The sequence below is a fragment of the Centrocercus urophasianus genome, unplaced genomic scaffold (assembly GCF_019232065.1).
Source record: "Centrocercus urophasianus isolate 14NV4802_14NV808 unplaced genomic scaffold, USGS_Curo_1.0 seq_11, whole genome shotgun sequence".
Lineage (NCBI taxonomy): Eukaryota > Metazoa > Chordata > Aves > Galliformes > Phasianidae > Centrocercus > Centrocercus urophasianus.
In genome coordinates, this window is record NW_024884253.1 from 41,067,076 (window position 1) to 41,093,382 (window position 26,307).

At 38.4% G+C, this 26,307-nt stretch overlaps 1 protein-coding gene across 2 annotated transcripts in view; it reads left to right on the forward strand.

The window, feature by feature from the left end:
* The first annotated feature begins 953 nt into the window (after window positions 1-953).
* LOC122155242 (ras-related protein Rab-10-like) overlaps window positions 954-26,307 on the forward strand; it is a 30,481-nt gene continuing 5,127 nt past the window's right edge. The window contains exons 1-5 of one of the 2 annotated variants that reach the window (XM_042809066.1): window positions 954-1,135; window positions 7,222-7,282; window positions 8,037-8,175; window positions 16,744-16,833; window positions 22,011-22,112. In XM_042809066.1, the coding sequence (XP_042665000.1) occupies window positions 973-1,135; window positions 7,222-7,282; window positions 8,037-8,175; window positions 16,744-16,833; window positions 22,011-22,112 (555 nt within the window). In that variant the 5' untranslated portion in view covers window positions 954-972. The remainder of the gene's footprint in view (window positions 1,136-7,221; window positions 7,283-8,036; window positions 8,176-16,743; window positions 16,834-22,010; window positions 22,113-26,307) is intronic. The other variant, XM_042809067.1, reaches the window with a different exon arrangement.

The following is a 26,307-nucleotide window of genomic DNA, read 5'->3' on the forward strand; positions in this document are numbered from 1 at the left end:
AGTATTTCTCTGTCCCCAGTGGGAATACTTTGACCGATATCTTCTTTGGCAGTAGTGGGTTTTTTTACACTGTAATGTCTCACAGATATCCTGAGAAGATGAGCTAACCCACTAGTGATCTCACCCTTCATTTGTAGTGATTATTCACCAATTTATTGCGGATTTTTTTTTCCCAACCATGTAGGAAGCTGCGCTGATTTAGAAACAAGCTGATGCTATCCTTCGGAAATCTGCCACCACAAAGTGCTTTGTGGCTAACCAGTTTCATATTGAGATGCGGGTTTGTATGTGGCTGAGAAGGGAGTGATGGGGCATCTGATAAGAGGACTTCCCTAACTGTGATAAGTGGAACTCCAGGGTTCTCCACATAGCGTGTCAAACCCGCTGCTCTGTCTATATGAACTGATGGAAGAGCTGTTTGAAGGGTTGAAGATGGAAATGTCATGAGAGTCATTGCAGAGTTAGACAAACATTTGTAAATACCTATTCATACTTTGAATTCAAATTACGCCCCATTCCTAAATCCCTCATGTCAGATGAGTTCAGAGTGCACATCAACAGATGGCTAGGGGACACTGTGGAATTCCACTAAAAACACCAGACACGGCAGATACATGTTCGTTTGGTTTTCATGCCGCAGGTCACCGTGACAGTCAATTACAAATCAAAAGTGAAAAAGAGGAAATTCTTCAAGCTCTTTTCCTCTGTCTCGTTTTTTAGCGCTAGGAAGTAAAGAAGCAGACTGCGTATTCCTGTGCTCCTGTGGCCTCCAGCCACTCCGAGCCGCTCCCCTCCGCCGCAGCCCGCCTCAAAAGGGGAAGCCAGCTAGCGAACGGCACTGCCTCGCTCTCTCAGCACGGCCCCGCAGGGCTGGCGGCCCCGCGGGCGGAGGCGGCGCCTACCGCGTGACATCGGGGCGGCCGCGGCGCTGAGGTCCCAGCCCGGCCCGGCCCTTCGTGCCTCCCGCCCGTCATGGCGGTGCCGGGACAGGGCGCGGAGGGGAGGTCGGCGCTGCTTCTGAAAGTCGTGATGGCCGGGGAGTCCTGCGTGGGGAAAACCTCCATCGTGCGGAGGTACACGGAGCCCAACGCGGCTGCCGCCTTCTCCTCCTCCTCCTCCTACCTGCCCACGATCGGTGAGTGCCGGCTCCCCGCGGGCCGGCCCTGCCCGCGCTCTCCCGCAGCCCTGGCTCCGTCCCTCCCGCTCCCCTTTCACTCCTTCTCTCCTTAGGCTGTCCGTGCCTGCCCGGCTTTGCTGCAGGTGCCCGGTGCCAGCGTCGTGTGGGTGCCTGGAGCGGTACTGCCGGGTGGGCTGGCCGGGGTGTGAGGGCGCACGGCAGTGCTCGTGCTTCTGGCTCCAAAAGCGCTTCGCTCCAGCTCCTGTCACTGTGCTTTTCCTGTGCGGAGGCAATTGTTTTGTGTTGTGCTGGTGCTCGTGGCTCCAGCTGGAGGCTTGGCTGTGGCACACCGCTGTGCCTGCAGGGAAAATTGCCTCTACTTCAAAGAGCTCTCGGATTTCAATAAGACTCCCAGTTCCTCCGTCTTTCCTGTGTTGACTTTGTGTTAATGCGTTTTGATGGTGTAAAGTCAAAGATCGTTTGCTATAAGTAGCTACATATGTCACTGCTGAAGCAGAACCACTGTTCAGTTGGAAATGATCATCCCCATTGAATGCAGAGGATGGAGCGTTCCCCATCCAGCACCCCAGCAGCCCTGAGGTGGCGGCCAGCTTTCCACTGCCCCATCCTTTGTTACCCTCAGAATGGAGAGCTGACCCTCAGCATGCATGATACAGACATTTTATGGATTTCTGAGTGGGAAGTCTTCATTTTTTAAGTATATAGAGACTTCCTCACGTCAGGGTTTAAACTGCTTCCCGTTCTCCTGAACCTTCTTACAAAGCATCTTCTGAAACCATCACAAACAAAAGCATAGTGAAATGGGTCCTTAAGCAGGCAGTCTATTATGAACTTTAACAAGGACTCTCAAGGAAGATCCATGAAAATAAACACCACCTTTAACAATACACTTTGTATTAGAACTTGCATTCCTAGCCTTGAGATTATTATTTTGAAACGGATTCTTTTTATTTTTAATTCAGACGACCATAGAGTCAAAAACTCTGATGTACTGATGACGCCGAGAATATGTTTGTACTATTGTAGGTTGAAAGAGTTTAAAGAGTAACAAAGATAAAACTGTTTTGTGGACCAAACATAACCTTACATAGTTTTATTACTGTTCCTATTACTGTTCCTATTGAGTGATTTAAAAACTTGTTTAGCATATGGTTTCCACAATAGTCATGTTGAAGGTAGAAGTTCTGTGCTCTCAAGGACAGACACAGCTGAGAAAATGGAAGTTTCAGTCTTTGCAGCACAGCTGTGGTCAGTAATGGTGTAAAGGAAGAAGATGCATTGCCACAGTTCAGATATTTTTTAATCATCGTGTCTTATTCCTCTTTGTCGACGCTATCAAAATAAATGTTTTCAACTGCATGCCAGTTTCACACAGGCTCAGCCCAGTGAGCCCTATCTGCTGTGCAGCCTATTGAGCGCTCATCTGATGCTTTCCCTCTACCTGTTGTCCAGCTGGAACACTTTTAAGAGTAGCGGAAAGCTTATCCAGACTGTTCAAACATCTGCATTTCCTGACAAAATTGTATGTCACCACCACCATCAGCGGCAAAGGGTCACAGCTAAAGAAGCTGAAAGGTTGTCTTGCGGCTGTGAAGAATCCTGTATTGTCATGAGTCACGGGTTTGTGCTACTAGAAAAAATCTGAGTCTTATTGCAGGAAAAAAAAAATCCAGCTAGGCTCCGGTAGTGAAATTTTCTAAATTATGTATTTTATGAAAAAAAAAAAAAAAAAGTGTCCACAGTAAATTTTCATTGAAAGCCCTTTATGTGACACTTAAACACTCAAGGATGGGTGCCCTTCCTCCTCCTCAATTATGCAGTTTGGGCAAATTATAAGCAGTTAAAGTTTTCTAATTAAACTTATACGCATCATAAGGCAGATGCATTGCGTTGTGAATGGTAGGTTGTAGTAGGCTATAAAGAATAAATGTTTTTGTTTAAACAATGGCATTGCATATAACGCCACAGGGAAAGTTTATGAACAGAAAAAGCCCTCTTGGATATAAGTGAATAGGTTTGTAGGTTCATGACCTCACAGTCTGTAAGGCTTTTATTTTGCTGGACTGTGGTCCCAAAGGCATGGTTTCTGTGGGAAAGTCTGTAGAGGTGTAAATCCTCCCTAACCTACTGTAGGGAACCTGCATTAGCAAGGGGTTGGACTTGATGAACTCCTGAGGTCCATTCCAACCCCTAAAATTCTGTGATCTCTGTGAATACCCCAATACTTACTCAGGAAATAGAATTTGTCAGCAAAAATTAATTATATCCTAGTTGTAATCCTCATCTTAATTTTTTTTTTGTTTATTTTGTGATTGGATTTCTGCACTCTTCCTTAGCAAGCTATCTTCTCCCGTGAGTTGTTTTTCTTAGCAAAACAGTGATTTTTGGTGTTTGTGACCATTCAGATACTACTCACATTCAGATATTCCTTGATGTGCAGAGGAAGGAAGTGTCTGGTTGAAGTGATGCACCAACATGGTAAGGGCTCAGTGCTGGATAGGAGAATCACAGTTGATACTCGATTCAGGTAAGGTGGCTCTGGGGCCAGAAAAGTGAGTCCCAGCTGTTTCATGGGCTGAAGTCCACCACCAGTCATGAGCACTCACAACACATCAGTGGATTTCTTTTCACCAGCTGCTGTTAGATGATGAGATCATTACAACAGCAACCTAGTTATTAAGTCTCATGCTTGCCAGGAGCTTCCAGCTCTTCCTATCAGCTCTGCCCTGGCTATTGCTGTGCAGGACATCTCACCAGGATCTCAGCATTCTGCTGAATTGCTCAAACTCCCTTTCCATCTGGACAGGAATATTTTTGGGCATTTTATATCAGGACCATCTCAGATGTATCAGGGTGAAAAGTGTGTTGTGGTTTTCGTAGAATCATAGTATCTTTTGAGTTGGAGGCACCTTAAAGGTCATGTAGTCTCGTTCCCCTGAAATGAACAGGGACACCCACAGCTGTCATGTTGCTCAGTCATGTTGCTCAGAGCCCTGTTCAGCCTGACCTTGAATGTCTCCAAGGATGAGGCATCCACCATTAATTTGGGCAACTTGTTCCAGTGTCTCACCACCCGAACTGTAAAAAACTTCTTCCTTTTGTCCACACTAAATCTCTCCTCTTTTAGTTTGAAACTGTTACTCCTTGTCCTGTCCTTACAGGCTCTGCTAAGGAGTCTGTCCACTTCCCTCTTATAGCCCCCCTTTATATACTGGAGGGCCACTATTGGATCTCCACAGAGCCTTCTCTTTTCCAGGCTCAACAGCTGCAGCTCTCTCAGCCTGTCCTCATAGGAATGATATTCCATCCCTTGCAACATTTGTGTGGCCCTCCTCTGCACACACTCTAAAAGCTCCACATGCTTCCTGTACTGAGGGCTCCACATCTGGATGCATCCGGGTGAGGCCTCACCAGCACAGAACAGAGGGGCAGGATCACCTCCCTCACCCTGCTGGCCACGCTTCTTTTGATGCAGCCCAGGATACAGTCGGCTTTCTGAGCTGTGAGGGCACACTGCTGGGTCATGTCCAGCTTACCACCCACCAGTACCTCAAGTCCTTTTTGGCAGGCCTGTGCTCCATCCTTACATCGCCCAAGTTGTACTATTAGCAGGGGCTGCCATGACCCAGCTGCAAGACCTTGCACTTCGATTTATTGAACCTCTTTAGGTTCATCAGAGCCCACTGTTTAGTAGGCAGGCTGCACAAAACCGCTTGGAAGAGGACTTCTATAGACAATCAGAGACTGTTTCATAGATATTGAGGGAGGGGATGGGCAATTCACAACTGAATTCCTATATGGCTGACTATTTTAATGCTTCTTAGGCCTTGCAGTATTTAAAGTGCTTCAGTCCTCATGTGGGCATACTTAATATTTTAAGTATAAAGAAAATAAATTAATGTCATGGTTATAAAACTTGGACATAACAACTAGAATTTGAGTTTTTACCCAGTGTACCCATTCTTTGTATAATTTGACAGGTTAAGAGAAGCAAGTACAAGCTGCTGCATTCAAATTATGTTTATCTCAAGAGCAGTAATCAATGCTAGCATTGTTATGTTGTTCATCTTACATAGTACGTGGGCTTAAATGCATCTGAAATCTGTGAGCTGTCTCTTTGGCATTGTATTTCTCATTTTTCTTTTTTGTCTTTTCAATTTGCTAAGTTTGCATGAAATTTCATATAAAGACATGAACAATTCATGCATGCAGAACGTATCGACTTCTGTTTTTCACTAACATTCATTGACCTTCTAGGTCAATAAATTTTGAAGTTGACTTAAGAAGTCAATATGCCTTATTTTAATTTAGATTAAGGTTTAGCCTGATTCAGCACTCTGCTTCCCTTCTTATAAACAAAAAAAAGCTTATATCAATTTATTATTAAAATGTACATCAAATCAGAACTGTTTCCTATAGGGCTGGGGATCCCTCTCTGGAATATAGTTTTTCTCTGTGTTCCCAATGCATCGTTTGAAAGTGACATTCCAGCCTTCCAGTGCTTGCTTGGTCCCTCTCAAGTGCTCTGATATCAATTGTAGAAAGCTATGCAGATAATTAAACAAAACTGTGCGAATTTCAGGAGCAAATGTTTTCCATAACGTTCAAATCTCAACTTACACAAGCACACAGACAAATCTGGCTTAAATTTCATTTCCAGCTAACATTCTTAATTCCATCAAGGAAGCTTTGTGTGATATTAATTACAGACACTGATTATATAATTTCATCTTCCCTTGTCATGGAAGCTTCAGTAAAAATTCATCAAATGAAGGACATGATTATCATAATAATTTTAAACTCTTTTACCACATATACCCAAAAATGTTGTTACCCTTGGAATCTTGTATGAGAGCACATACTTTTCAACATTTTGCACGCAATACATTCAGAAATTTAAAAAAAAAAAAAAAAAAAAAAGGCAGGGAAAGTATTTTTCATTGCATTTTTATTTTGTTGCCAGCAAAAGCCATTTAGCAGTAACACTGCTTTTTCAGTTTTTGTAGTTGTTTCAAATGGCATCACTATGGGTGACAAGCTGTCCTGAAGTTATGTGGCTGTACTTTGACCTTGTGGATTCTTGACCATGGGGAAGGCTGTGCTACCTGCTATGGCAATGATACCTTACCTTTACTTAACGTAACTGACAGAAATAACCTTCATAAATTGTAGGGGGAAAATCTGAGCAGAGAAACCAGTAAAAAGTATTTCAAAAGTATTTCAAATATTCAGCAGTAGAGTAATTGGAGAGGAACATTGTTCCTCTAAGGCAGCAGTGATAGCATGCAGATTCCAGCCTTATTTTGGAGCTGCAACAGCCTACAAATCCAGGAATCATTTACCACAACTGGAATAGTAACTGGACAGTAGAGTAGATGAGAACACTACAAATAGTAAGAAGTATCTTTAAGGAAAGATGTGTAATGTATGTAGAGACAATGTATGGCACTGTTTTAAAGTGCTAATGCCTGATTTTAGCATTAACACCCTGTATTTGGGATAAAGAGAGATTAAGACTGTAGAGACAGATGTTGTTGATTTGAATGAATTTCAGTGTATGCTCATCTTTGCATTTAATTAATAAGCTAATTTCTGTTCCTGTTCATGCTACCCTAGATTATTTTTTTAGGAATTTGTAAGTAAAAACAGAAAAATGGCACTTTGCATGTAACAGCTTTGTAAGCATTTATTGCTAACTATAGCTGTTCTGTGATGAAACTGTAAGCAACTGAAATCACCACTGCATTTGCCTAGTATTAATGCGCCTAACCCATAAGGCTGCTGTCCTGCCACATGCCTATGAATGGAATATGTACATGTACACGTAGTGTCAGAATATCTTTTGCTTTGACAAGCCCATCCATTGCTTTTATTGTAATGTATTGACACACAACCGTTTTCACCACTGAATAATTTTCTTTCCGACTTCCATTTTGAAGGCGCATGGTTCCTTATTCTTTGTTTGATATGATTCCTTTTCATTTTCTGTTTTAAACTGCACGATAACTAGAATTGAAAAACATTCTTCAAATGGAAATCCGTGCTATTATCAGAAATGTTACAGATTTTCTTCTTTCTTCTAGGCATTGATTTTAAAGTGAAGTGTATAACACTGAGTGGTACAAGAGTGAAACTTCAAATATGGTAAGTTTTAATCTATGTCACAAATGAAAGCCAACTAATGTACATTACAACATGAAAAAATCTCGTCTGTTTTTAATCGCATGCCTTTGTAAAGAGCAAATATTATGTTGTAGGTCATTTTAAAATTTGAATTTAGTAAGTTAAAAAGAAAATTGTTACTAGGTCGCTTTAGCAAAATTCTACTTTTCCAGCATGCAAACAATGCAGATCTACAAACCACATTAATTATTTTTAATTGTATCAGAACACTGTGGAAGTGAGAAAGCAAGAAAATTCTGTATTTCATTAATGAACAAGTGCATACTCAAAAGCCTGCCAAGAGAAAACTATTTTGATGGATCTTTGAGAACCTACACTATTTTTGTTTGTTTGTTTTGAAGCTTTTCGAAAGGGTATTTAGGAATGCTGACAGCCATGCCTACAGGTATCCCATACAGAAGATTACCTATATTTACAAGTATCTAACATCTTGAGAAGTAAGTGTACATGAATTCACCAACCAGTATTAGACCTTAAGTTGCTCCACCTCAGGTTTTAGTACAAAAATCTTGAAGGCTTGTTGGCAGCTTTCTTAAAGCATAATTGCAGATGGAATCTCTGCATCCTCTTACATTGTGTCTTTTTCCCCAAACTTATCTTCCACCTAAACCAGCTTCCTGTCTGTGTCACAGTTTACAGAATGCTACCATTCTACAGTTTGTTCATTGGTATCAAATTTATTTCTTTATTGGGGACTTTTTGTGATTTCTTTCAGGGATACTGCAGGCCAGGAACGATTCCATACACTCAGTACAAGCTATTTTCGTGGAGCACAAGGCTTTGTTCTTGTATATGACATCACAAATCTGGACAGTTTTCAAGGTGTAACAAGCTGGATGAAAGACATACATGAGGTAAATAAATCTAACAGTGGTCGATCTTTTAATGAAGGTAATCAGTGAGTTAATGCAGTTTATGTTTTAAGTGACTGCATGAAATTTATCATTATTCCTTGAGCTGTAAGTTCCTAACCACGATTTCTTACTTCTAACTCAGCATATAGTATGATAGTAGGATTACTGTTATGTGAAACTGAAAGACTGCGTAGATTATCCAGAACAAGCCCTTACTGATGCAGCAGTGCTTTTTTGAAATAAATTGAAAATAAATCTCTTAATCCAGTTTTGCACATACTGAGTTAAAGTGCTTTTGTCACCAGCGTGACCGTTCATAACACCAACAAGCCAATCTCCATGAGCTCATCCAAGGATTTTAACTAGCTTCAGTGTCAAAATTAACCAGTGATTTCCCATTCCTAATTCCATTATTTTTGCATAGTTGCTTCATCCCAAAAATCAAATTAAACAAATCAAATGAAAGATCTTATTTCCCCTTTCTGGATATTCCCTTTCAGAGGATGGTTTCAAGGTGGAGAAACTGACAAAAAGGACCATCGTTTTTTGGTGGCTTAGCTCAGCTACCTGTAGCACTGCAGCCAGGGAAATGTGGTTTCAGGTGACATAGGAAGTGATTCAGCGGTACGTGGCTGCCAGACAAGGTGTTAGTTCCCACCTACTTTGTCCTGGGTCTGAATATTTTCTCCTGCTCTGCTTCTGGAGCCTGTCAGATCTCCCAGAGCTTCACTGCACCTCTCTAACGTGGTGGAAAATTAACAGCCAAAACGGTTGGGTAGGTTTCCACTGCATTACTGGGTTTATGAGGTTCACAGAAAGGTCTGACAGATATTAGACTTGGCATAAGGTAAGGGGGAGGAACAAGAAGGCCAGGAGAATAATGCGTGGGAACAATGTGAGGAAGGAACTGAGGAGGGAGGAGCTGACAAGCCTTCAGGCATCAGGTCCTTGAGCTGATCCCAGTATGCTGAGCCTGTATTACTCAGTCCCTCTTGATATGTTTTCCATTGGATAGAGACAGGTCCATTTTCTAAGTAATAACATGAAAGTTTGTAGTTACTATGATTGTATATGATTCCAAATAAGATAATGCTTGTTGTTGATTAAAATAAAAAAAACATGCAGACAGGTGTTTTTTTTTTAACAATACTTAACAACCTCCTCTGAATATGATGTAATGAGTGGAAGAGCCCATTTCAGAAAGCAGGTTCAGAAAAAAACCATCAAATTTAATCCTTTTTTCTTGTCACCCATTCAGTATGCAGATGAATTAATGAACAACACACAGTCATATATCCAATAATATATACTTAGGATATTAATGCTGTTGGTAAGACATTGCATATACATTACTTCAGTATGAAGAACATTACTATGGTAATGTAGTGCATCATTATCCCTGACCTTACAGCTATCTTGGAAGTCTTAGTGTCAACAGAGCGTAACTTCAATAATGTGCTACAAAGGAAACCTGATGATAAAATATTCTTACTGACTTGTCTGAACGCACTTCAACCTAAAACACGTGTTTTATCATTTTGTTAAGAAAAGTGCATGCCCTTCTGTCAGACAAACCAACAAGTCGTAGAATCATAGAATCACAAGGTTAAAAAGGACCTACAAGATCATCTAGTCCAACTGTCCTCCCATTACTGTTGCTAATGTGGTATGGTTTCATGATTAGCTACAATTTAACTCAGCACTCAGCACGATAGTAGCTGAAAGTGTAGATTACCCATGTATATCCCCTGAGATGATATATACATATATAGCATGTATATGGATATACATAGCTATATTCTGGAAGTAATGCCTCCTATTTATTTCCATTGAAATAACAGATAGAAAGAATGCAGTAGCACTGTTCAATAAAGCAAGTATTCAGCTACTGCAGGGGAGCTGTTAGGTCATAACCTGAACTGATGATGGAGCACCTGGTGAAGGGGGTGGCTGGCCCAGGAAGCACAGGTGCAAACAATTTACCTGTGCTTCCCATGTGACCAGAAGGGGGTTTATGGCTCCCCCCTCCCCCTCCCTTCCTCCTAGGCTCATTTAAGGGCTATGCTCTGAATGGAGAACATTTCGTGGATAAAGGTTGCTTTTTTCAAGAGCGTTTTACAGCCAGAGATCCTCGTCACTAGCTGAGTGAGTCATCTTTTTTTCCCTGTGTATGACTATTTGTATACCTAACAGTACTTTACCTTGTATTGCAGAGAACTTGTCAGAAGCAGTTTTGCTGCTTCATAGGATAGACAGCTACAAAACACTATTTTTTGACAGTTGCCACCACTAGCTCTGCATTTTCAGCAGTGATGAGCAAGATTCTGTATGTCATGCTCATAAAAATCTGCGCCAGTGGAGGTGATCTACCATCGCTACTGCTGAAAACACACCACACACCACCTCACTGTGCTCACATCCACTGTTGGCTCTCCAAAAATATTCAGCGTCGGTGAATATCAGTAGGTGCAATTTTTTCCCCTTGCAGGACTTCAGTGACGCGTTATTGCTTCATACACATTTCTGTATCAGTTGCTATTTTGTCAGACTGCTCCTCTTCTGCTGTCTGTCAGATGGTAACAAAATGTGACGGAATATTGATGGGAAACTTTGATCTCTGATGTCATGGGCCAATATAATCAAATAGGAGGTGTTACTTTTGGAGCAGCCCACACGCGTATTGTATGAAATATAGCCCTGACTTCATGCAGTCATTGGAGGGGTCATTTTTGTCCTATCGTCTTTAATTACAAAAATGGAATGGTTGAGTCACTGGGCTACTACGTGCAAGCATAAACACACTACAGCTGGGCTATGAGGCTGGGGTGGAGGGAAGGATGGGACTGGCCCTCGTGGCCACAGTGCTGAAGAGGCTTAGATTAAATCAGCATAACTCAATCAGGAAATCATACCTGCGTGACCCTTTTTTCTGTTTTTGGTGCTTAAAAGTTTCCATGTAAGAATACTCAAGTTATTGATACTAGATTTGTTTAATCTTTCTGCCTGAAAGTACTACCTTAGTTTAAAATATTATAAACATGCAGAAATACTCAATTTAGGCAATTTCTAGGAATGTAAATTGCATGATTGATTGTTCCAATCTCAAAGCTAGCAATTAGTGAATGTTGTAATGAAGCTAGATAATAATAAAAAATTTAATTTAGGCCAAGTGTGATATCAATTTCTGAAGTGTCTTGGTGAAAATATATGGGACCATTCATTGCAAAAGAAATGTTTTTAAGCAATAACTGTTAAAACACAGGGCGTATCATGAAAATTAATTACTTGCTTCAGGATGGTGATGTTCCCTGCATTTGCTTTGATCTGTAAATGCAAACCAGTATTTCATAGCCCAGAAATGACCAATATTAGAGTGGCTGCTGTTACAGCACCCTTAAAAATGTGCAAGGGTTTAAAAAAAAAATAAATCAAGAAAGGAAACAGAGACCAGTTTTATTAAATGCCAGACTGATGAAGTTTACACCTGAACCAATCAAACAGGATTTTTTTAAACGAGTCAGTAATTATACTGCACTTTCTTCTTTTAATTCCATACACAGAGATTTTAAATGGAAAAAAATTTAAAAAATCTCTTCAGTGCAAAAGCTGTTGCTATTTTCAACTGTTGGAAAAATCTTAGCAATTCACCATTCCTAGAAAATCCATTGATTTCTTAAAAACTTGCTAGTTTTTAATGCTTAGTGCTGTGAGATTACCAGCAATGTTCTCATAAGGTAAGGGGGAGGAACTAATTGAAATATGAAGAACATATTTCAATTATTTTAATGTGGAATACAGCTCTTTCCTATTAAAAATTAATTATTAAGGATGTTCAAGACAGAAATACATGGTAGCAGATGCCTTATTCTACCACTTGTATTCAGCATTAGAAGAAACTAATAGGATTGTTTATAAAAATGCTTACTAGAAAAATACGCTTTCAGCTGAGTATCTTAGGACTTCATTGACAAATCCAGTACAGGCATACTAGATTCGTAATGCACTCATTAGGAGCACAATTGCTGTAGGAAAATTATTATAGAGACTGAAGCTGTTCATTATTCATAGTTGATGTCTTATTTATTAAGGTGTCCCTCTTGTCTGTTAACATGGTTTTTAGCTATTGAATGCAGCTGTTCTAAAAGGCTGATCCTATTTGGCCATTAAAAATCAAATGCAATTAACCATGTGCCAAATCCAGTTGCAGAAAGCAGTTCTTTCCAAGATGTGTTGAGGAAGCTTACATACTGGCAAAAACATTTTATGTGGTAGTGGTCAAATGCACAAAGAGGCACAAGAGAGGATCCGGATCTCCACCCATGAAGACGCTGAAAACTCAGTTCAGCAAGGCCTTGAGCAACTGTCATAACTTTAAAGTTGGCCCTACTTTGAGCACAGAGTTAGACCAGATGACTTCCATAAGTCCTTGCTAACCTAAATGCTCACATGATTCACACATGGTGTCTGGGTCACCAGAAACTAACATAGATGAGAGGCTGTAGATGTTTTTCAAATTCATTGGGCTGGTTTTCGATGTGCTAATATGGCCATGAAGCTGGCATTATGATATCCTAATGATTACCACTATGCTGGAAATTTTCTGCAAGCACTTGCTGACGTAATGTACTGCTGTGGAATATATTAGCTTTCTTGTGGTTTCTAAAAGAAGTGACCCGTTAACCAGGGTATTAAATGTTACTGCTTATTTTGCATTGTGCCATTTTCTGCTTCTGTGCAATTCAGTGTAGCTGAGAGTTGGGATCTGTGACAGTATTTCTGCATTATGCTTAAATAAAAGCACTACAGCAAAGTGCTTTGCAAATATAAATTAATCTGACTTCAAACTGTTCTGAGTTTTAATTTCTCAGATGGGAAAGCTTGGTGCCAGAAGGATTGAATTGTTCCAATTCGTAGGTGGGTTTTATTGTTAGCACTTTTAGTGGACCTGAAAATTTCTTGTCCTTGTCACCTTACTAAATTGGTATGTCTCTAAACCCAGATTTGTTTGAGGATAAATTGTTCTTATCAAGTCAAAGTTTACTAAGAGACAAATTCCATCACTTGTACAATTCCACTGAAGTCCTGGAAACGGGACATTTGTAATTGAGATCTTAATGTGGCTATTGGAAAAGTACATGGGAAGATGTATCTGTGAGAATCATTATGTATGAATGCTACATGTGATGCTGTGGGGACAAGGTATTCCTAACAAATTATTCTTCATTAGTACAATGGATGCATTTCTGGTGTTATTGTCTAGCGAGCCAGAGGAAGAAACTTCCAGGCTTTGTGACCTTCTCCAGCTTTGCCTTTATCTCGCAATATGCCAATATGTATTTCTGTCTCATCTTTGTTTCTGAAAAATAATGCTGCACTTTTCCCTCTACTACAGTCATTAGATTTCGTAGCATTAAAATAGCATATTTATCAGACTTGTGTTCTCAGGTTCACCATTTGCACCCCAAAACAAACTTTGTTCCCATTTCAAATGTAATCAGTGATCATAAAAATAGCGTGGCCCTGAATAACTGCGCTGTGGAAATATGGTGGAAGGCAAGGTGGTGTTTCTGGAGGAGAACCTCACTTCGCTGATTGAGTTTTATAGAAGGAAGGGTCTGGAGCCTATGGTGCTGCTCCCTCATGTGGCCACCCGTCACAGCAGCCCAGCAGTGAGCCCAAACCTGATGGATCCAAACTCCACCAAACTGCTCAACAAACATGGGCAGCCCCAAGGAATTTCACGACTTCCACTTTTTTTTTTGGGGGGGGAAAAAAAGTATAGAGCTGATATTGCCGTTTTGGAAATTTTCCAAAAAGATGGGTTAGGTTTTCTCTTTTTATACAAATCTTCAGTAAAATGTGGACTTTAAAGGTTAAAAGCAGAGTAAAAACTCAGGAAAGTAACCAAAACTCTGATGTACTTTTGAGAGATACCAAGGCAAAACGTTTTCCTTATTTTTATTACCAGTGTTCAATGAAATGTACTTTTTTTTCCCTTTTTGCCTTGATTACATTTTTATACTTTTCCATGACATGGGAAAAATGTTTCCTGACTCTGTTAGCTGGTGAATGCTGGAGTACCTAATAGCATCTTAACGACTGTAAAATAATCACTTTTTTTTTAGCCATAGATTCAGCGTTTGGAAGGCTTATTTCTGAGCTATAAATAAAAGAGGATGGAAATACACAATCAGCTTTTAGAAGCAGTGAACAGCCATATTTTTGGCCCATTTGAATCAGTATACCTCTGCAGTTTTTATGCCAGCTGAGTACATGGTCAGACTTGTGCATAGTCATGCTGAGTTAATCTTTTAAGAGCTCACCTGCAGAATCAGTTTTCAGAATGAAGGTCATTTTGTGTATATCCTTTAGTTTTCTAAAAAGAAGAAACTAAATTTAACATCTTAAAAATCCAATTAAAGTGGAAACTAATTATTAAATTTTATTAATGTATGAATATATATTTACTGAAAGGCAAGATGTCTCTAGCCTTTAAATTTTGTTAGTATTTGAAGTAGTGTAGAAGGAACATTCCTGCTTCTAAAATTCTTGCTCTTTGTGCAGAAATAAATTAGCAGTATGAATTTCATGTTTTTGTACAGAAAGGATGCCAGTATTTCCCTTTGACATTTCACTTCAGAGTAAAGTCAAATGTCGCTGGTGAAGCCCTGCTACATACAACAGTCTTTCAAATAAATTGTTGATTGCGTGATCAGATTAAATTGTCTATTTACTCTATTTTAAGGACTGATGTGTGTGTATATACATATATGCGTGTGTGTGTATCTATTGATGTAGGAGGACCACTGACCTTAATGGGTAAAGCTCCAATGCATTTTGATCTATTAATCCAGGTTAGACTGATTGATTATTTCAGGCCTGTACTTTATACTCTTATGATGAGCTTACTTCATTTTAATACTACATTATCTTGAACATCAGCTGTGGTTATAAAATGAGATTAGCTGACTCTAAAATGAGAGTGGATTAAAAAAATGAAATGGCATTCCTTAATAATAAATTGTGCCTGCTGCTGTACTCCTCAAATGAAACAAGTAGTTGTGAAAGAGCAAACAGACTGAAAATAATGATTCTGTCATCCCTTAGTGAATAGAGATCTTTCCTTCACTTTCTCTGAAAGGAGATACTTGTGTCCACGCGCATCTGTGTGTGCTCTGGGGAACTGACGTGTCTTCACCTGAGTTTGTACAGATTCTGAGAATCAGGTTTGAGGTGTCGAAGTTGTTCAGTCATAGCACAGGTGACAGCAGAGCAGTGACTCTCAGCCTGGCCTGCTTCTGCAGCTGTAGTGATGAATTATCAGTGTGCTTTTTTTTTTTTTTTTTTTTATTTTGTTTTGGTTTTTTTTTTTTTTTTTTTTTTTTTCTCTCTGAGAAGAGGCATCTTCTGTCATATTCTGTGATATTGAATAGGTAGATGTGTTTGTGCATGTCTCTCCCTTTCAGTCTCTCCCCAGAAAACTTTTGAAGATATGAGGTAGCTTTAATTCTCTCTGGAAGAGATATAGAGAGACCCTACAGCTTGATTGGTGTTATAAAAATTAAGACTTTATTGGAGACCAGAGATTTCATCAGCAGCATTGCAGAGAGATCAGCAGCCTTAGATCAAACCTTCTGAGTCATCAGAGAAGCTGTGTGAGCATTTGCTTTCAAAGTACATTGTGGAAACAGATTATATTTGAGTTACTCGTCTCTAGACAGAGACATTTTTTCCATTTAGGCTACAAAAGTGGCTTTAAATACTATGTTTTTAACAGCAAACGTCAGTTTGCAATTTCCACTGTTCCATTTCCTTGTCATGATTGCAGTCATCTATAGTTACAATAGCTTATCTTAAAATAACACTGATGTAAAGCATCCAGTGCATTTCACAGTCGTCCTGTATGTAACTGGATTAGTGGAACGAAGGATGGAGACAAGGTCAGAATGCTAGCATTTTTCCTCCTTTTGAAGTCAATGAGGTTTTTAAAATTTTACTTCATTAAAAAATATATTGCCTTCTTCCAAGTCTCTTGGAATAATCCAACTTTTATGCTGAGATTGAGCACTTGGACTGTAATTTTGCTGTCTTTGTGCAAAAGTGAAGTATGGAGAGGTACTCTTTCAGGTGTAGCAAATTCCTTAGTTTTTTCTCTTCAGTGCTGGATGCAGACCTGACTAACATGCTAATCCATAATCTCATTACTTCAGGGAGGGCAGCGTCTGTGACTTTGGAGCATTTCCAGTCACTTTGAAGCCTCAACATCAAGCATTCATCAGAAGATGAAACCCATGCACCATATACTTTATTCCTCATGAAGGGTGTTCCAAATTATACCTTTTACTTTTAAGTGGCTTTTTCTTGCTCTTTGCAGTCCTCCCATTTTTCTCAGGATCTTGGTAACTGATGAAAAAAATTTCTACAGATGAAAAGATCAAGAGGAAACATAGCCTTTACTTTCAAGGGAATTGTGTTGATGGTTTGTGTGAGTTGAAGTTATGTTGTTTGATATATATATATATTTTTTTTTTGTTAACTTGATACTTATTAATGCTGGTCCTCTTTTAGAAAGCAGGTGATGAAGTGGACATAATACTGCTGGGCAACAAGTGTGATAAGGAATCAGAACGTGTAGTTCCAAAACATAAAGGAGAAAAGGTACCATTAATCACTGATGCTTTCTTTGGGTTCTCCTGAGTGTGTGTGACTATGAGCTGTTCACCTGACAATGAAAAAAGGCTCCTGAATTCCAAAAATTCTGTTAGGAATTGCTCCAAAAGAACAGTGGTTTTGTTTGTTTGTTTTTAGCATATAAACAGAAATACATTAAATAATGCCTGGCTGCTCTCTTCAGAGTACTGATTTTTATTTTGAAAGTTAAAATGATCTTAAATAGTTTCAGGCATTATAATTATTTTTCAAATTATAATTTGAAGTATTTTAAAATCTGCATTTTCAGAGCAATGTTCTAGTATGAAGTGCTAGCATATAATACATGGCACTTTTTGCATCACTTCATGATACCTGATGGCACTCATCAATGGCTTTTTTTTTTTTTTTTTTTTTTGCAATAGCCTAACCATATAGAACTATTGTGGCAGCTTGCACATTGTGATCTTAATTATCTATAAGTAATCCTGAAGAACACTGGACATGTACATTTTGGGGACATTCAGGTCCTCTAGTTGAAACCATAGGTTACGCAGCTGAGGCTACAGTATAAATTAGACTATAGAAGAAGAACTAGTGTTAAGTGAGGAGTACTGTTTTAAAGGCAAATATTACCATCACTGAAAACCTGAGGAGATCCAGGAGCCGTTCAATGGAAGAAGAAATTGTGATACTGATTAAATGTTACAATTGACATTTAGATTGTGTAGACTGTGTGTGTGGTGCTCCGGAAACAATGCCTCCTATATTACTATACTGGGCCATAATGCCAGAGGCAGATGTTGGTGGTATGGCAGTAGAGGTTGTCTTCTCGCCAGTATTCCATTATGTTTTGTTGCTATGATGGCTGATGGCAGCAGAGGGGCAGTGTGACAGAATGGTGTTTGGCAAGGGAGTGTTTATGAAGCAAAGGTTGAATTCCTCCACGTAGAGAAAAATGGCACTCATTGGCCTTCATCGGCAGTTGCTGAATGTTTACAGAGCCCAAACAGTGGATGTGAGCACAGTGAAGGTGATGTGGGTGATGCATTTTGGCAGCAGTGACAGCAGTGTGAAAGATAAGCCATGTTCAGGATGGGCATGCAGATTTTTAGTGTGTGGCATGCAGGCTGGTTTTCATCACTCAAAAAAAAGCGCAACTAAGCATGGTACCTCTTTTGAAAAACAGGAAAAATAATCTTGGAATGAGCCCTTCAAGTATGCAGTCAGATAGTTGAGTCAGGCACATTATACTGTGTTTGAGGATTAGCATGCTGATCATTTCTTTCTGATTATATAAGTACAGATTAGGAAAATTTTAGAAGTAGCATAAAGTGTAATGTGTATGTGTACATGGAAAAAGGTTGCTGAAAGATACAGGTATAGTTTCACTCAAAGGATACACTATCAGAAATCTGAATACTCACTGGACACGTGTGCACAAGAGGGCAGTATTAGGGTTTTGCATGTGGTATTAACAGTGACATTTGATGCATCCTTAATCACAATCAAAGCTTCTCTTTATGTAGTCGTCTTTTTTTTATTTTATTTTTTGAGGAACAAGTCTTCACCTCTTTACCAATGAGTCTGCCTTCTAGATTTCTTCTGTGTTCTGAGACAACTCCTCAGTTACACTGTTTTGTTCTTTAATGTGATTTTGAAATGCCAAAGAATCTTACTGAGACGGCTGGAGAAAGATTGCATTAGCAGAGAGTGAGCTAATAATCTCGTAATCTCACTTCGAAGATGAAAATATCCATATTAAAAAGAAAAATGGTTTGCAGCAAACTCTGCCACATAATAATTCATTCCATGGTACCCTGTGAATATAAGCTGTGAGTATTGTTCTGCTCAGAGTCTTGCAAGGAAGATCAAAGGATTTTCTGGGAATCTTACTGTGTATATTGGCATTTCTATAGTAATCTGTTGTAACTGAGCAGCCATGATATACCAGTATATAAACTAAAACAAAGAAATTACTAAAAAAAAAAAATTGTAATTGCATGATTTTGATTGCTCATTTTAACTCTGCAAGGGATTTTTTTGTATTAATAATTTGAAATGTTTGAACTCAGCCTTTATGAGCTCCTCCGCTCCTCTCTCCCCAAATCAATATATAAATGTATTACTTACTGAAAAATAAGTATAAATATTGAAGATTATATGACATTTTAGAATGTGTCCATTTTCCTCTTGTCACATCTTTCTAACAGAAATAGTCAAATAAAATGTTGGCTTTTGTTCGTTTTCCTTTTCTCATCTTCGCATGCTTGACTTTACAACTTAGATTACGTCTACAATATGACTGAAAAAGCACTCCACAGTGATACAGTGCTAGGAATGTTCCAGTTACATCTCTCTGATTCTACACTAAGGAACCATAGCAGGATTTTTAGGAAGTAGTATATTTTGAGATAAAAACATTAGAATAAAACTGTGCTTTGGAAAAGATTATGGCGTTATTTATTTTCTTATTGTAAGTAAGATATAATCTTATTTCATGTGAGCTCTCCAACAGTTCTTCAAGGATGACATAAAATTTCCAAGTAGCATTATTGCCTTCAGTTTGTACGTGTATGTATTTTATTTACAGGTATACACAACACACAGGTTCCCAAAGGCAAGAAAAAATATTCTTTGAATGTGCCTTTCCAGTTTCTTTGAGGTGAATTAGATAAAGCTGTGCTCATACTTACAACTGCATTAACACTGATTTTATTATTTTTTTTATCTATTCAAACTTGGAGATAACTTGCTTGCCACAGTATTTACCAGTCTGCAAAGTGAATTTAATAGTACGTATATTAATACATATATTTCTGGAGCTTTCCTCATTGGAGATACTCAAAAGCTGCCTGGACATGGTCCTGGGCAACGTGCTTTGGGTGTCCCAGCTTGAGCAGGGGTTGAGTCAGGTGGACACACAGGTTCTTGTCAACTAGTCCATGATTCTGTGATTAATATTCTTTGTCCAACATCGTGCACAGATGGAGAAAATAGGAGTGCATTGATAGATGTATTTGACAACCTCAGAAGGCTCATGTACTTAATGTTATTTTTTTCTTTTGTGTTGGTCTTTACATTGGACCTTCTTCCCAGACTTCTCTGTGTACTGGTGGGGCTTAGAGAGGAAGCAGATCAGCCATCAGCAGGAGAGCACGGGGTTAGAAACTGCTTAGGAAAGTTGAGTTTGTCTACGGCATGATGAAGTTTACCCAACTGTGCTGAAGAAGCTGATAAATAAGATTGAGGCCTCTCAATCATTTCTGAACAATCATGATGCTTGTTAACTAAACAAATGCTAGTATGACATATATGTTTGAAACAGAAGGGAAAGAAGGAGGGTTCGCAGAACTACGGTCAGTCAGCCTTCAATCCATGAGAAGGATTGTGTCATCAAATCCTTTTCCATCCATTTAAAGGACAAAAAGATGATTTGGCAGAAACAACAGAGGGTAAATTTTGCGTTGCCAGCTGATTGCCTTTTATAAGACCAGAAAATGTGTGTGAACAGAGGAATAATGGTGGTTTGTAATATATTTTGAATTTTGGCTTTTGTCACTTTCACATGGCACTTGGAAGCCAGGAAATGTGAGCAGGACAAATGGGCCACGAGATGGAATGAAAATTGGCTGGACTACTTGATGTAATGGGTAGCAATTTAAGGTCATGTGTCTAGTTGGTGGCTAGTAAAGGACAGAGTACAGCAGAGGTCTATGGTAGGACCCAGATTATTCAACATCAGTGACCTGATGATAGAACACGATGTTCACTGCAGTCAACTTGAGTTTAGAAATAGTCTCTCTTAAGAAATGTATCAGGTAGCTTCTTCATTTTCAAAATTATATTTCATTATAGTATTTTGGAAAATAAACCATTTTGCTTGCTTTTTTCCTACCTTAATATCATTCTTACAATGTTTTAATTAAAATATTACACTCAAATTCTTGTACTTGCATATCTTATTTTTGAATTCTCGTAAAGTGCCAAGTTTATTTTTATTTTTTTTTTAAATTTTTTAGGTTATTTCTAAAGTTCATTGAAAGCAATCATAACTGGCAATTGTAGAATGGCTTAGGCTTGAAGAGACCTTAAAGACCATCTAATTCCAACCCCCTGCCATGTGCAGGGTTGCCATCCACCAGACCTGGGTGCCCAGGGCCCCCATCCAACCTAGCCTTAAATACCTCCAGGGATGGAGCATCCATGGCTTCTCTGGGCAAGTGATATTAGACTTTTTACCCTAATGAAGAGCCTTCCAAACAAATTAAGTGGTTAGTATACATTGTGAGCAGTAGGAGTGTTTTCCTTGATTGGGATTGCTTTCTCCAGATGTGTACCAAGAGGGTATTGCAAAGGCAGTAAATAGACACTCCCGTTATGGTTCTTCTGGTGGATATTCCTCCCACCTTGGTCTTCTCCCTTGGGAGGCAAGAGTCAGCTGTTTTTTCTCCATGTTTTTAACTGTATAAATTAAAATAAGTTCAAGACCTGGAAAAGCTGTGATTTTTGTAGAGTTTTTTTTTTATTCTTTATGCCAATGTACTACCTAACCAACTGTAAGAGAGGAACACTGGAATTGAGCGAAAACAAGCAAATTAAATAAAATTAGCCAATATAAAATCTATGCTGCCAATTTCCTCTAAGCATTTTCATTATTCACCTATTACCATAATATATTTTCACATGCACATCTGTTCTTTGCATGTTTGTTATCTCTGCCCTTTTCTCTCTATTTGGTGAAAAGTTGCATCTCTTTTTTTTTTATTCCATCATGCCCGCTTTTCTGTATCTTTTCTCAAATTTTTACCTGTCCTTTTCTGCAAGCATTCTGTTAATTTCCTGTAAATACTTGCCTAGGAAGTGATTCATTTTCTAAACAAATGAAGACCTTGAGAAAAGATCCAGTAGAGTGTATCCTTACTTGCAAGTAACAAGTTTCAAAGCGAGTAACTCATTTGGAAAATACATAAATTAAAAAAAAATATTTAAGACATATCTGAAATTTATAAACTGAAATAAATACAGTGTAATTTATTGAGCTGACATTTTCTTAGTCAACGTTTATTTTTAAGAACTGTCAGAAGCACCTACACATCTATTGCTACTAGTATTAACAATTTTTTTTTTCTATTTTTCTAAAGACTATTCATCCCATTGCCAACTTTTTTTTTTTTTTCCTCCAGCTTGCTTGGGAACACGGGATACCATTTTTTGAAACCAGTGCCAAAGATAACGTGAACATTGAGGATGCATTTTCAGTTTTGACTAAGGAAATACTGGAAAAGGTAGGATGAGAAAAAATTAAAAGGAAGATTTCAGGGGTGGAAGTACAGGATAGCTTTAGTGAAGAACAACTAGTGCTGGTCTTGCAGTGATATTTGGGAGGATCCTGTAGCTGTAGACATACGGGGAGAGACATACAGAGAAAGAATTGTAAGAGAACAGAGGAGAACAGGTACAATATTGCTCAAGGAGAAGATAAAAACTCAGGAAAGCTGCATTTGTGGCTTTTCTTTCCATACTTCATACTAAGGGGTTACAGGATAATTCCATTTCTGTGCCAGCATAATTCCCTTTTTTCTTTAAGTTTTGTCAGAATGTGTGCACTGTTATGAGGCAACATATTCATGAAAGGAGTGGACATTTTATCTTCAACAATTAAATGTTTCATCCAGAAATCATAGCTGTTTGTTTGGTTGATTTACACTAATGCTTTTGAAGTTACTAGAATCTAAAGAGCTGAGTTAATTAGTAGTAGAATCAATACTGTAGCTGTCGCAATCAGCATCTTTAACTACCTAGTTTGTGTTGGTGAAAAAGGTCCTTGCTACTCAGGGTTTCCGTACAAAAAATCTTGTGTGGGACTGAATTACTGTTAATTAGCTATGAAAATGTTTTGCATCACAATTTATTTTTAGACAGTAGAATATTATTTTAGACATTAATGGATGTTCTTCATGCAGTGCATTATCACTGCCATTCATCACCAATATCTGTTATACAAAACTAGCCTTCCATTCTGAATACTCTTGAAGTCATAATAAAGATAAACGAGCAAAATTACTGACAAAGTCACAACTTGCAGTGTTTTCATTAAATAGCCATAGGGGATGGTCAGGATAGTAGCTGCGGGCTGGACTGCTTCTAAATGAGGGTCTTATTCTATCATACAATAACACAAACTTTAGTTTATTGGGTTGTTGTGTTTTGTTTTTGATATATATGATTTTGGTTCCCTTGGCATGAAAATAAACTTGGCAACTTAACTGCCAAATGTTATTTAGATGATGAGGACAATGACAAGTCTTTGAATAGCTGGAAAAAAAATAAAAAATAAGATAACTCTGAGTTTTCTTGTAAATTAAAAAGATATTTTCTACTGTAAATAAATAATATATTTGTAGTATGAAGCATGAAAACTACAAACCAAAAGCTATGATCATAGCTGCTGCAAAGACAAATATCTGTGAAGCTATAATCTCTGCACAGTGCATTTAGTAAGATCTGAGAGAATTGTCTGAAGCATTCAGAAATGGTGTTTGGGCATTTCTCACTCCAAGATTGCTTGCATTCATTTTACTTTAAGTGGAGCGTTAGTATTCCTACTAATCTTCATGAAAATCAATAGGGTTTTAGTGTGGCCATGCAAACAAATTTAGACCATTATACTCCAGCATGGAGTATAATTATTAGAACTGCTTGATAATGCAGTCGTACAGTCTACATGCATGCATTTGTGTTTGGAAAATACGTCCTTGGGAATTTTTGTCTGCAGTAATATTTCACTCCAGAAATATTTGCAATCCATATTGGGGCCTCATTTATGATTACTTTGGTGTATAATTTGCAACTGTTTGTGAAAGGAATGTGTTGATTTAAACAAGAAATTCTTTAGCCCAGTTGGTTCTGCCACTGGCCTGAGAAGGAGTTCAGAGAAAAAAAGAAAAATCCATCATACAGTTTCATCATGGTTATCAGGTTCAACAAAATAATTTGCTTGTTCATAAAACTGTGAAATCTGAATATACCACTTAAATTTTAACTTCCTGTAACTGATGAAATTGTGAAGAAGAAAAAATGTGGTAGGAAGTGTGACTAGTAACTGTGAAAAAATGACACGACAGATGCTAGTCTAGATCACTTCAGTCACACATTCACTCTGCACTAGTCAGATATGTTCATACAGCGTTACACAGCGCTTTGGCACAAGACAGCCCCCGAGCCTGGGGGTGTTCAAGGAAAGGCTGGATGTTGTGTTGAGGGACATGGTTTAGTAGGAGCTATTGGGAATAGGTGAACGGTTGGACTGGGTGATCTTGAAGGTCTTTCCAACCTTGGTGATTCTATGATTCTATGACAGTTATGTCTTTGGTAGCAGGATACTGTATCTCATTTACTTCTGCAGTAGGATCATCTATTCTAGGCTAATGAGATGCTTCAGTGGTGCAAGCTTGTCATTGCTTTACTAGTCCCATAGAGGAAACTTGTTTTAAAGAATTTCTTGGAAATTCAGTGCGGCCTTGCTTTTTGGAGGTAGGTTGAAGTCACTGAGAAGATAGGCAGACAGGCAAGCTGGCAGACAGTAAACCATTTTCAGATGCATTGTATCTACATTAATCTCAGGACATTCTGGATTTTTTATATGCAGCCTTGTTTGCTATCTACCATGGGCATTTTTTTAACTACTTTTAATAGCAAACGTGTAGATGGGGAAAATCAGCATCTGGAGTTATAGAGGTCATACTGAAATAGTGAGTTTCTTGATTCCTTTGAGATTTAGAACAAGTTGTGGTTCAAATGAGTATTCCCTATTGGAACTAAAAGGTAGATTTGTTTTATCATCATTTTGTGCCCTTTTTCTATTTGTAGAATAGATTTAAATCAGTAGAGCATGTTACTTTTATAAGACACTGCTATCTCTACTTTTGAGGCTTTACTTTTATTGGGCTTAAGAGAGGAAGATTACTTCTGTATCTCAGTGATTCAGATAACTGAAGCACTATTTAATTTTTCAGATATTTATAGTCTGTGAAAACCATTCTCTGATGAGCCTCAATGCCACAGCTCTAAATTGCATGGGTAGCCTCATTAAAACAATCAGATGTTATTTGAGAACTTACACTGGTAACAGCTGTGGAGTTATACCAGATTTTGAGAATAGTTAGCTCAGTTTTCAATCATAACAGCTACTAATAACTGTTTTTTTATCTTATTGGAAGTGCTGTAGTGGAAATGAATGTTAATGGCACTTAAAGCCTTTCCTAGAGGTTTTCTTAGACCTGTTGACAAATAACATTTTAATTCATAATTCTTACGAGTCTCAGAGAGGCCTAAACTTGCTTATTAATTGATGACAGCTGTTCCTTAGCAGTGTTTCTTGTTGCCAGTGAACTATTTGTACCTGTGATTCAGTCCTCAAAAAAAACAACCAAACCCCCCAAATTACCACTAAGAATGCAGTTACTATTTGCAGTTTAGTGTGGTTTGGCTTCATGGCTGACAAGCAGTATTCTTCTCAATCAGCTTTTTAAAAAGTCTTGCAAGCCTTTGTATTTCTCTTTGTGGGTGCAGTGGCTGGTATTTTTCTAAACTGGGAGCAGAAGGATGGAAACTATAGTCAACAAAAGGAAAAAAACCAAAACAACCAACTGAAGTTCTTGCTCTCTTCTGAAGACAGCTATAAAACTAACCAAACCTTAAATTCTGTCTACCTCCCAAGAGTGATCAACTGCTAAGATTATTTTAATATTATATTAAATAAATACAGATCTTCAGAGTAGAGTCAAAATTCATTTAAGAACTTTCCAGTACTGTTTAGGTTAACATTTAAAGTTTAACAGTTGGATGTAATTTGAGATGAAATGAAAATAGCAGACCTCAGTTCTGTTTTTCCTTGATCTCTTTAACTTCCCTTCCAAGGCAACAAGATTTTTGAGATAACACAGTATGTCCCAGAATACTCTGCAGATAGAAAGTCTCCAGCATTAGTTCATACTACATTAGACAGAGATAACTACACAGAGACAGAAAATTGCTTCAACCAGCCACTCCAGCTGGAGCTTGCAGCGCAGATACCAAATTTAATGCACTGCAAGACACAAATCCATAGGAAATCAGTATTCATTATTGCCATGGTTCTGGGAATTGTAGTTTGTCCAAAAGATCCCTATCTTAAGCAGTGCGCATTCAGTATTTGTTTATTATCCTTAGTCATGTATGAAGCCCCTGGCTTTATTTGTCCTTTACTTATCTTGTACTGACCACAGAATATTAATTCTTCATAAGGTTTTTCATAATGCTCATAATGCTGTATTTTAGATCTGTTTTAGATTTTTAGCTTCGTAACCTTCCTATTAACACTAAGTAGTACGTTCAGCATTGCACACATGGGAACTGTGGAACAGACATTAAAGCAAAAAGGATAAGTGGTACCAACTCACATAGAGTTGCAACAATGTAGGGCCTAATTTTACTATACAA